General features: G+C 39.6%; 1 protein-coding gene across 1 annotated transcript in view; it reads right to left on the bottom strand.

The window, feature by feature from the left end:
* Positions 1-1,116: 1,116 nt before the first annotated feature.
* Positions 1,117-12,888, bottom strand: part of LOC146313546 (venom phosphodiesterase CdcPDE) — a 59,671-nt gene continuing 47,899 nt past the window's right edge. The window contains exons 19-25 of the mRNA XM_084738493.1: positions 11,671-11,716; positions 10,770-10,924; positions 9,074-9,209; positions 4,860-4,937; positions 4,636-4,768; positions 2,634-2,790; positions 1,117-1,608 (exon numbers count right to left, since the gene is read on the bottom strand). Coding sequence (XP_084594619.1) covers positions 1,435-1,608; positions 2,634-2,790; positions 4,636-4,768; positions 4,860-4,937; positions 9,074-9,209; positions 10,770-10,924; positions 11,671-11,716 — 879 coding nt within the window. The 3' untranslated portion in view covers positions 1,117-1,434. The remainder of the gene's footprint in view (positions 1,609-2,633; positions 2,791-4,635; positions 4,769-4,859; positions 4,938-9,073; positions 9,210-10,769; positions 10,925-11,670; positions 11,717-12,888) is intronic.

A 12,888-nucleotide genomic window follows, 5' to 3' on the forward strand; every position in this document is an offset into this window, starting at 1 on the left:
ATCGTATCGTAAACAGGACATCTTGGTAGATTTTCAGCTGAAATTGCAATCAGCTGTGGTTGGAATTCTAATTAGTGCATTCATTTATCAATATGGTTTCTGCAGAGATGCGCAGAATTTTCCGCCCTTCTGTTCGACGACATGGCCTCCCTCAAAACTGCGACAGAAACTCTTTCAGCTGTTCTCACCTCATAAACATGTCACAACATTGAAAAATACACAAACCGGTAATGCCACAGTTTCATGTCTTCATGTCTTTTTATGTGAGACATCCTCCAGAGGGTTCAGTGTGTCCACAATCAACCAGAAACTGTTTAACTTCAATGCTGACATGTTTAAGTTCATCATTTCCAACATTCATGTTGAAAAGAAAAAGAAAAATTAAAGTAATCTGTTTGAAGTGATACTTAAGTGATTTGGTTTTGAATTCATGTCAATCACTGCCAACAGTTATATAGAGCCAGTTCATGCTGACTCATATACAAGTGGCATGGATAGCTCCGAATTTTTCTTTGTGTGTGTGTGTGTGTGTGTGTGGGTGGGGGGGACTTTCATGAGTAATAAATGTGAGATTTTCTGTTGTAACTCATGAGGTTCACCCCTTTGTCTTCACAAAATCCCTGCACTAAAAAAAATATATTTTTGGTTGAATCATACTTAAACTTTCCTTTCATGCAGTTTGTTAAGACTTTCTCTCATTCAGAACGTTTTGAGGACATTTATGTTGTGATTAGTGTGAGGTAAACTCAGACTTTTGTGGTAAAATGCGTGGACTACAAACCAAAAGGGGAAACCTGGATTTAATCAAATGCAGTGCACAGGCCTAGAAAATGTAATTTCTTAAGAAAGTGGCTGATTCAAAAAGCATAAGTAACGTTGGATACAGTACTACACACAATTACTAAACTATGCTGGCTTTCATTTAAATCCACCTTTTCTCTGTGTGTCTAATTTTTGTGTTTTTTACAATAAAAAAGACACAATGCAATTTTACTTATTAATATACATTATATTATTTAATATACAGGCAAAAAAAGCTGCAAAATTCCCCAATATTTCCCATATTGGAAAAAAGTGTGTGATCATCTCTTATTGTATTAAGTGTCCTGCAGAAAGTCCCATTTCATCTCATTTGAATTTTGTGTGAAACAACCCTTCAAATGCATTTTATAGAAAAATACTGATAATAAATCACGAGGGTACAAATCATGAAAATGGGTATGTAATAATACAAAAATAAAATTAACAGTTTAAAATTTGAAAGTAAATAAATAAAGAATGTGTTGTGGTCAGTGTTGACAAAGTGACACAACACGATTAAAGACTAGCTACTTACTCAATAACACTATAATTACTGAATATTAATTGTGGTGATTTCTTTTCGTTCTTTTTTTTTTTGTTTGTTTTGTTTGTTTGTTTTTGAAAGTTGAAGTTTCATTGTTTTCGTTGAATAGCAGCCGTGGGGCGGGTCTTCACCTTCAGCAGCTCCGGGAGTGGTCGACTGCTGCCCTGGTAAAAGTCCAATCCTGCGATCCACTCGACGTCTCTGACCCGCGACTGATGGAACCACATGTGATCTTCGACCCAGAGAGACTCAGCTTCTGTACTCTGTCCACACAAAACAATAAGAGACAAAAAATAGTTGAAAGAGCTGTATTTTTTTTTTTTTTTACCAGAAATCCCCTCATGTATGTCTCTTAGCATAATCTAACAAAGCCTTATTTTATTCTTCCACTTAGTTATCAAACAAGACAACAACACAAGAGAAATGTGTTAGAAAGATATTCAACATGTATGAACAGTATTTGCATCATGTCAGCACAGAATAGAGTGTGTTTCACTTTTAGTGTATACATAATTGTGATTTATGATTATCTTCTATGTACAATAAAATATAGAATATATAGAAAATATAAAACAGGCCAGACCAATAATAGGCTGAGCCCAGGGCTATAAAAATGTTAGAATAAATGCAGGCTATATTGAACCCTTCAGTAAAATAAATATCTAGATATTTTTTGATCTCATTATAATTTAAAGGAATTATTCTTTCACAATCCCTGTTGCCACAGATCCCTATTCGAGAACCACTGACTCAAAGGAGCAGTGTGTAGGATTTAGTGGCATCTAGAGGTGAGGGACCCCTCGTCTCACCCTCCCCTTCCAAGCGTGTAGGCTGGGCTACTGTAGAAACATGGCGGTTCAACATGGCGGCCTCTATGGAAGAGGACCTGCACCCTCTGAAGATATAAACGGCTCATTTTATGGTAACGAAAACACTGATTCTTATTTTTAGGTGTTTATACACAAATGTAAACACACTTATGAATATAATTCTGCATTTCTGTTAAATTCTGCCACTACATCGTACACGCTGACCTTTAAACAATTGCCTCTCTTCTATTACGTTCATGTGCCTCCTCCTGTGTTTCGGTAAATGGGAATGGCGTCACCATGCTACAATAAAACAGAAGAGTTTGCTGCTTTGTTCCCGGCCAGCAAGCATGACAGGCAGCCTCTGGGAGTGAGTTTCGTACAAAGCCATACAAAGAGTTTCAGTGTGTTTGTCTGGCTCAGTGTGAGGTGGTTCAAGGAAGAGGAGGCAGACAAACATCAACATTGCACTTCCTTACTTTACAGCTTTCCAAGTTGTCGGGCCTGTGAGGCAGGAGGAAGGACACAGTCTGCAGCTCGTCAACGCAGGCAGTCACCGCTACAGTTGAGTCCCTGCAGCTGGTCATCACCGCAAAGTAATGTGTGGGAATGGGGATGTTTGTGCCAGACACAAACCTGAGTCACACAAAGACACATAGAGGCATATTCAGCAACAAAGGTCAAGGCAAACTTTATATCACAAAGAGGGAAATTTAGATGATCAAGGTGCAGGAACACACAGAACAGTCATAAAGACCCCCCTTCTATCCCCCTAACATACATGACAAGCTACCGTTCGATGAAACGTCCACATTCCAGGCAAATGTGTGAGTTGAACATGTTTATTCTTTTAAGAAAATCCTTAATCTGTTGCAGCCTCCACTCTTCTGTTTTCAGTATTTCCACAGATGTTGGAACTGACTAGGGATTTCTTCCCACTCAAGTTTTTTTTTTCTATAAACATGCTGACTTGGCTTCACTCAGATCGACTTGATGCATTATCCCGACACGGCAGGGTTGTCGATTTAGGTCAGCAGATCAGAAAAAAAGGAGGCTTTGTACTAAAATATGACCAATTATTCAAATTCAGGATAATGTCAAGGATAAGATGATTACAAAATCAGCTTCCTATCACCGTAAGAATACATCTCTGATCTGCTGCAACATTATTGAACTAGACTAAAATGAAGAAAAGGATTGAAGGTCTGTGCAGTATTAAACTCTCACATGAATATTAGCAACAAACAGTTGTCAGTCTGATCTGAAGAAGAAGAAGAACTGCTGATGAAAACACTGACTTTTCTGACTTTTATTGTGAAGAATTTAAAAATGAAAAGACAAGTGTGCATCAGTTGAACAGACACTACCAAGTGGGTGCAGCGAGTCAAAGTGTGTCGAGACAGTCAGCATGTGTATAAAAACACCCTGGAAAGGGAACATTAGCATTAGCATGTCCACCTGGGTGTTAACGTCACTGCTGATCAGAGGTGGAGCTGGTAAAGACACATCATCTGACCGGGAAATGAATGACGATCGTCCCTTTCCCCCTGAGGACAAAAGCCAGATCTCAGTCAAAGGTGTGAGTTTTTTTGTCCAGTGTAAAAGGGGTTTTTTAGTCATGTCTTTTCATGTCTTTCATACAGCACTTTAAATTCCTTTGTTGTTGAAGGGACCAGGTCAAATAAAGTTTCCCTGTCTGCCTTTTCTGCCTACGCAAGGAACCCGGCACGAACGTCAAGCAGCTATAATCAGTTTATCTGTGCTCATGTCGTCTTCAATTGGGCTTTGTCTGGAGGAGCCAAAAAAAAAACAAAAAAAACATGTCATAGCATCAAAGTCCAGTTTTTAATGTCCTGCCAAGGGCTGGGACGGGCTGGGGTCTGGCCAGGCCTGCAACTGGTGAAAGCTGGGAACACTGTGGAGAAATCGTATAACCAATACATCCAGACAGGTGACAAATAAGAGGAAAACACAGCATAAAGAGTCTTTGTAAGGGATGGGTCAGCACAAGTCTCCGAACTAAAACATTTCTCGTTTTTTCCACTGTGTTGTATCATAATCCTCCAGATTTTACAAGGTAGTGGGGAGAGGCTTATATAATTCTCAGAAATGGGAACTTTTCTTTAACAGAATTATTGTGTCTTTAAAAAAAAAACCGTGGTAAAAAGATATGTTCCAAGCACAACATAACATATTATATTTGCGTAAGAACAGCTCATGCACACAAGCTGATGATGAAGCTGAAGATGATGAGTTCCTGAAAGAACTCTTATCTTGTGGTTAGATTTTAAGTAATGGGAGAAAGCACATGAGAGAAAGCACGTCTCTTATTTAAATTAGATTTTCTCGTAAAATAAAGCAGAAATTAAAAAAAAAAAAGAAATCCTTTGGCGTGAAACCTCAGAGATATGCAGAAACCAAAGCTATTTGTCTTGGAAAAGAAAAGGTTAGTATAACCCTTTACCAGAAAGTTAAACTTACTGCTGAATTTGGTCTGGAGTGTCATACTGGCCGTCATAGTTGTAATCGAACACTGGCCCTGTGATTACGTTAATCCCATTGTAAGTAGAAGCATATTTCTTTAATAGGGTGGAGTGGAAGTAGTCCCAGATCTCTAAAAGGGGAGAGGAGAGAAGACGGAATTAAAGGTGAAAAGGTGAGTTGTGCAGTTTAGTTTTTCGAAGTGATATTAACCAGAAACTTACTCTTGAACTCTGGGTACATTGGCACCACGTTACTCATTAGCAGTGCATCATACTGTTGGTCTACTGTCACATTCAGATCTGCAAGAACATAAAAAGAGACATTATTGGATGAACTTCACTCAACTTGTAAAAATAAAATGTGGAACTGCCTCATGATGCTATAAAGGATCCTCGTGAAGTCTGTTGACTTTTATGTGAGTTATTTTCTCTCTAAATAGATCTTATGTTTCAAACTTAGTTCTGACTACAAGACTGGCCCAATCTACTCTAAACTTGCCACAGCTGAATCATATCTGAAATATCTGACAGACTATCTGACTGTGCGACGCTGTTTTCCTGTCAAACTCCAGCAGTGTTTTGTGGACTGAAAAAACTAAATCTGACCTTCAGTCAGCATGAGGGTGAGTAGATAATGAAGGAATTCTCAGTTTTGGGTGAACTATCCCTTTAATGCAAAAGCCAGTCTCCTCAAAATCAAGTCATTTCTGTTTAAAAGATCTTGAGAACAGATCTACCCCCTCCACTGACTTTCTGTTTAAGTCCTGGCTCAAAACTCACTCAGTGATGTTTATGTCAGTGTTTCTTTTATTTCTTTTATTTATTTGTGGCTTTATGGACCTGCTCTGGTGTGTACAGCACTGCGATCAGCGTGCGCTGTTTTTAACGTGCTTCATAAATAAATCTGACATGACTTGACTCATCAAAGTATTTTACAGATGTGCAGAGTTAATCCTTAATGTCACTCTGCTGCATCCTCTCACTGGGCTTGAGAACAGACCAGTATGACCACCTTTAGGCCTACAAGTATTAAAATATATTATCTATTAAAAAACCTTAAAGCATCCTGAAAAATGATGCCTCTATGTTCACCAAAAATGACTCACAATGCACATCCTCTATGAAAGAATTCAACACCTCTGGCACATGAAGTAGACATTCCCTCTTTTATCTGTAGTGCAGTGCAGTGGGCTGGCTGAGATTATGAAAACTGATTTATTACAGATATAAAAAAGGCCTGTTTCAATCATTCTGACCTGCTGCGTCGTGTTCTAACGGTCACATGAGGACAAATAAGATTTTGCAAAAAGCCTCAGTTCTGTGCAGCTAATCAGATGCAATACGTAATCAGAGGGGACTTCATGTGGTGTTCAGTGGAATCTTATCAGCAAATGTTATCACTTAGCATTGTTTCAGCCTAGCATGTTTCCGTAACCGCTGATATATCATGGTCATTTATGATCAGTTATCATAAATAAAGTACAGATTGAAAAATTTATCAGCAAGCTTCATTTGAAAGTTGATTATTGTTAATTTGAGCATGAAGCCCTGCGTGTAGTCATCACAGTTGGAAGCGGGGGCCCACTGGCCCAGCTGCTGTATCTGATGTTTCTACTGGAACCTGCAGCAAAGGAACTGCATCCTAAAAAAGTAAAAGTAACAGTTATATGTTGAAGTGAGTGTATTTTCAGAGCAGGATAACCTGACACGTCAGAGGTTTGTCACAAAGAAGCATCTGGTAAGTCATTCTCAGAAACAGTTTGGAAAAGGGCAGGCACTTTAAAAATCTGGCAGGTGTTCGGGCTGAATTCTTGCTGAAGCTGGGGAAGGGCAAAAACATCTTTGCTCTTAGAAATACTCCCCAGTTCTGATATGACTGATGCATCAAACTTTTGATAAACTTTAAATTCTAGTTTTGTGAATCAAGATTTTCTGCTCAGCTTTGGCTAAAAGTAACCAGGTCAATGGTTTTGCATGCATTTTCTCATTTTTTCAGACATAGCAGCAAGGAAACATTTGGTTTTATTGGAAAACTGAATACGGGAAAGGATACAAGAACTCCTGCTAATATTCAAATATGCGTTGGCTGTGTCATTTGTTTTATAAAATGTGGGATATCCAGCCTGCTCTTATCAAAAGGCATATGACTAGCCAACTTGCATGTTAGAACAACACCTTTTTTTCATCCCATTTAATCAGTATTGACTCATGCAGATAGTCAAACAGCAAAAAACCCCCCAAAAAACAGGTGATGCAGTTTAAACAGCAACAAACTCTGGGGGGTCATGATTTTTGGAAAAAAAAACACTGGTGTTGGTTTGTGGGGCTCCGAGTCCCAAAACAAAAAACAAACAAACAAAAAAAAGAGTACCATTATGTCCCATTATATTGTAGAGAAGGCAGACATCTCAACAGCTGACTGACACCAAACTATCTAGATGGATAAATAGCACTACAGGCCAGAGGATAAATGTATGTTTTTGATTTGGGAGTCCCTTTAAAATGTGTAGACACAACACACAAAATGTCCTTAAAAGTGGCGTGCTCTTAATACGGGGCGTTACTAAATTTGTGTCCAACAAAACCACAGACACCGGAGACCATGGAAGGACAATACATCCGTTCAGACAGCAGTGTTTCTGAAGGCCTCCTGGGATATCCAGCCTGGCCTCAGCAAAAGTAAAATGACTAACACGCCAATGTCATTCCAAATGTTGTTACAACACATGCCATTTAGTCTGTGTTGAGTCATGCAGTCAGTCAGTCAAAACTGCCAGGTGATGCAGCATAAACAGCAACAAAGTCGAGGTCAAACAAAAACATGAGAAGACCGCAGTTTGTTTTCCATCTAAAACTAATGTTAGTGTTTATTTTACACATAGTTAACTTCACAGTCAGGTTTATTGCCATCTAGATTTACACCAGTGGCACTCAACTTTTCAGCCCTGGGCCCAAATCTGGCCCCTAGTAGGGTGCCAGGTGGCCCCCAGCCATTTTATTCCCAAGAAGGAGAGACAGATATGCCAATGTTGTATGATGGGATAGATTAGGCTTTTAGTAACGGAGGGAGACGGGCCTTTCTGCAAATTCTCCTCCATGTATGTGTGGGTTCTCTCCCATGCAGTGCAATAGATTAACTGGTGGTTGTCTGTCTCTATTGTGTCAGCCCTGTGATGACCTGGCGACTTGCCAGGGTGTAACCTGCCTTTCCCCCAGTGTCAGCTGGGATAAGCTCCAGCACCCCTGAGATCCTTCAAGGATAAATGGTTACGGTTGGTGAATGAATGACTCATTCCAACATTTCTGTGTTCTGTTCTGTGTGTGTTGGATAAACTCTTTCAAATGTTTCCAAAGAATTGAGTATCCCTTGTTTCCACACACAAGGAATTTGCCTGGATAATATATCTGGACACAAACCGTAACTTTTTTGATAAAGGTTAATCAAGTGGCTCTGTCATCTAAACCACATCAAATTATGACTGTTTCACAAAGTTAACCGTGACAAACATCACCAGGTCATTTGGCTCCAAAACTCTTTCTATCCATCTACCAATCTATCCATCAAATGTCACAGGGCCTTTGGTGCTGAAAGAGCCACAAAAATTAATTTGAAAAATTCAGCAGGAAGTGGTCTTGCCAGAGATCATGACCCAGTTCTTCAAGATAATTCACAGACCTTTCTAACAGGAAGGAAAGTAGTTCTGGTAGATTCTACTGCAGAAACAAAACGGTTTCACTCCACTAAATGATGTGGTTAGTGTTGTCATCACCCAGCAAATAGGTCCTGGTTTGTAATAGATGAGAGCAGCCATACGTCATGTCCCACAACCACGCCCACCTTTGGCTGAAAACAAACACTGCATAAGCATCAAGCCAGTTTGTGCATCTGTGGCAAATACGTCACAACTTACACAGTTAATGATGTTACTGAGGAAATGACATGAGCCAATTGTGTCTGTATATCAGTGGGAATCAGAAAATAGTTTTAGTTATACTGGAACTAAAGTTTTTACTGTGAAAAATATGCCCCTACCATAAAGCACCTGTTTTTACATTATATGAAAAGTGGCAATGAAATATTGCTTGAGAATTCAGTGTGGTAGTTGTATATCAGGTTCATCGATGCAGGCAGACTGAAAGGACCCTTGTTCCAAAAATAAGCAGGACCAGTGAATCATCATCTTAATGATCCATGACAGTAAATAGTCTGTTTACTGCAAGCGTGTGTCTCCAGTGTGAGCTGGGAAAGGCATTAATGCCAAGTGAGCCTGCTCACCAAGAAAAATCAGATATTGAAGACGGTGTGTCTGAACCATCACATCCGGCTCTTCTTCTCTCCTACATGAAAGGGCTTCAGCTGCTGAGTTTCAGGGAAATGTGTTGTGTTGATGTGTTTGATAAACACGTTGCGATATCGGGTGGGGACTAAAACGTACTGGGTGGGTACAAGAAGGCGTGGATCACATTCCCGGCTGCGTCATACTGGTTACACCTGGGACTCTGGGATGCTGGAAGTCTGACATCAGCCCTCAAACAGTCTGATGTCACCGGTGGCAGTGGGTCGAGGTTTAGCTTAAAGGACAGGAAAATTTCATATCAGCTCCAGACACAGTTCCAGATCAACAGTCGAGCCCCTACTTCATTCACAGCACATTTTCTTTTGATATTTGAAATTTTATGCAGATAGCTTTGATTTTACTTTTCAAGGTTTTGAGATAGTTGTAATTAAAAACTGTATGAGAGTTTTTGAGTGTGATTCGAGGGAATTGACTGTTAATGCGTAATGATTTGTAATATGCAGTAGAGAAGAGTCAGTAGAGCGGACCGACCGGGTCGAGAATTTTCCATGTATAACTAAAAACACAACTCACTGCCATACTAATCTTGTTCTAATGTAGCGTTGTGGGGTAAAGTGAGTGACATTTCTCTTTTATTTTGAAAGCCTGGTGTTATCCAGTGAAGTATCTGTTGTCTGACTCTAAATATTGACTCAGGAAGCAAACAGAGAGAAATGCCACAGATCACGTTTGTTATAAATTTGACCTGAAGTTAATTCCTCTTTCTTTTAAGCAGGCTGAGATTAATTAACTCTTAACAATTTACAGCAGTTTTTGTGCTAGTTATGGTGTTTTTCTTTTTGTTTTTTCAAAATCAAGTCAATGTTGAAGCTAAACCGCCACACATGCCACATATGTGGTATCAAATTAAAAAAGAAATTTCTTGTGCTTTTTCAAATGAAAACAGCATGTGTGTCAAATTGTTTTTCAGACAGGGCTGTTTGTTCGGATCGAGAAGGAAAATGCTCATTTAAGTGCAGATTCTCAGTGAACTACAGCTACATTCTCTGCTGGGATCTAAAAGGGTTCGCAACACAGTCGAGTGTAGAGTAACCCGGTCATGATTTCGAGAAAGAGACACAAATTTTGAGTATCAAGTTATGCAACATGCATTAGTTTGCATAAATAATTAGTCTCTTAATCACAGTACTAAAATTGACGAAACACTGATGGACACCACAGGTCATATTTTGTTTTAAGTTTATCAAATTTTTATACTATTTAGTTCATCTTTCCACTGTTCTAGGAATCACCAGCTCTGGTTTGGTCAAAATAAGATGTGAAAATATACTGAATATGTCAACATGACCTACATGTTCCAGTCCAGTATGTTTTCTATGTTAGTCACATATTGAAGAATTACTGCTGCAATTTACTCAGAAAGTCCTGCTCCCTGCCCTGGAGGAGCTGATTGTTTCTGAAATGGTAAATCAGTTAATAAGAATCAGCGCAGGCGGCTCCTGAAGACATTTTATACCATTTCTAGTTTTTTGAAAAACACCTTTTCTCACAGACACTCCAAAAGAGAGGTATGTGTTGCTGTTTTGTGTTTTAATTCCATGCTGTTGTCCTGTATTTGGAAAAACTCTTCAGTGTAACCTGTTTCACATAAACTGACAGTTTTGAATGCATTGTGTAACTGCAAACTGATTTAGAAGACACATGCAAGTCCTGACTTTGCACCTCAAACATCAACATGGTATCACCATGTGTATGCTCATAGGATTCAGATTTAACACATTTCTAGTATGAAACTCACACATTTGAATCTTTTTTTCATTACTGGCACACTCACTGGCTTGTCGATGGTGAAGGAGCTCCACAGAGGCATCAGGGCGTTGTGGCTGTAGGCGCTGATGAACCCCTCCTGGTGGAGGATACAGTAACTCTGGTTGCGCTGCAACATCCGAGGACGACCAAACAACATGTGCCTCTTCTCTGCGGCGGACTCTGAAAGACAAAAGGTGCAGTTCACTCAGAATCTGTGTCATTATGATGCATCACAGCTAATGTTGTGGCGACACTGACACACAAGTCAAAGATTTTTGAAAAAGGTCACACACTGATCAAGGCAGTCAGTTTCCTCAAGGTGTATTAGCTTGTGATATTGCATGCAATGGAAAAAAATAATGACAACATTTTACAGAAGCAGTATGTAGCCATTGCAAGTGCAGAAATGAGAAATGCAGGCCTGTTTAACACACAATCTGTGGTTGAAGTGAAGTAAAACTGACACTAACAAGCAATGAGTCCTCAACTGTAAATCGATCACGTGAAAATACACACTCTGGATGATGAATTCAGTGACTGTCTGTCTCACTGCCTGCCAAACTCCATTAACATTTTGCTCAGTTTAATAGTTCGAAACATCTACACCTTCTACAAGATTATTCATGATTTCTTACAACTCATAAAAAGACACTTACTCATATTGCAAAAATTCGGCATTAATCTGAACTCTCATTAACGTGAAATGGACATACAAAACAGTGAAGAATGGACATTTCATTGGGGAAAACTGTCGATACTGTGTTGTTTCTGTCAAGTTTGAAAGAAGTGTGTTTTACGATAATTTAACGTATTTGTCAGTGGAGTCTGATGGGCTGACATGCCTGTTTGTTTTGGTCTGACAACCTTAAGAAGAAAGTCTTTGGTCATGATCTGAAAACCTTTAAGGAACAATGGAACCTCCTCACCTTCCTCTGCTGTCAGATTCAGACGGCTGTTGATCGCATTTCCAGGCTAAAGAGAGAAAAAAGGAAACAAAACATAAGCTGTTAATGGAAATTATTGGAAGTTTTTGCTTTTTAAAATCCTCTTTAAGACATCAAGGTGTTTATTTTAATTGAAACACTTGCACTATCTGTGCTTTTCTTGAATATGTTGACATGTTTGTCCCTGCTCAGCTTCCATCCTTCATGAAAAGTATCTGGAACTATGCTGTTGCCCTTGGAGGAAGAAGCGTATCTAACTGTAGGTCAGGAGATGGTGGTTGTCTTTGGGGAGGCAAGGAGAATAGATCTTGTGTTGAGTTTTGAAAAGTTTAATCACACTTCAAACTTCTCACAGTAATTATAAATACTGTAATCACTCCCACACTCCGTGAGAAATCAAAGGAAGTCATGGTATCTCATGCAACATGATCAAAAGTGTGTGAAGGTTTTTCCAAGTCTGCTGCAGATATCAGAGGTTACTTTCACAAGGGCAAGATGTTGGCCTTGGCTTGCAATAGCACTTTTTCTTGAACAGCACCAATTTGGCATTTAATTTTGTGTTGCAGGAGGTTATTTGTAAAACTGTACCATAGCAACAGCAGCCTGTAAAAACAGTTGCATAATATCTCCCCTGTCTCTGAAAGGGGTTTGTCTGGAATAAACCCTGCTGGTAACGTCATGCAGGGACACCTTGGCATCACGCCACGCTGCGTGTGAAAAGTTTGAAAAGGCCACACAAGGAGGGCCCGGTGAAAAAGCAGCATTAAAGGAGGTTTAGGATTTGGAGCTTGGCCCATACTACTGCGAGGTTTCCCAACACTGAAAAAAGAAAATGCTGTAAATGAGGCCAGTCGGTGCCTGCTGGCATCACAGATTGTTACCTTGGAAATGGTGCTCATGGGATGGGCCCTTTCATTGTGAAACTGGTTCCACTTCTGTTATTCTTGTTATATATTTTTAGGATGTGAGAGGGCTGATCTCGTCACTGGCTGAGTTAAGGATGAGGTCAGAGTCTGTGACAGGAGCCAGACGTTTGTCATAAAAGCTAATCTCAATATCAGAGAGCCTCTGTGGGAATAATCCCCTGAACTGTAGAAAGCATCCATGAATCAAGGTTGGAATTGGTGGTGAAGGTGTTCATATGACTCACTCATATGACTATAAATACAAACGCACTTCAAACGTCACTTAAAAACTATG

This window comes from Lutjanus erythropterus, chromosome 16 (assembly GCF_056507025.1).
Source record: "Lutjanus erythropterus isolate fLutEry1 chromosome 16, fLutEry1.hap2, whole genome shotgun sequence".
Taxonomy (NCBI): Eukaryota; Metazoa; Chordata; class Actinopteri; order Lutjaniformes; family Lutjanidae; genus Lutjanus; species Lutjanus erythropterus.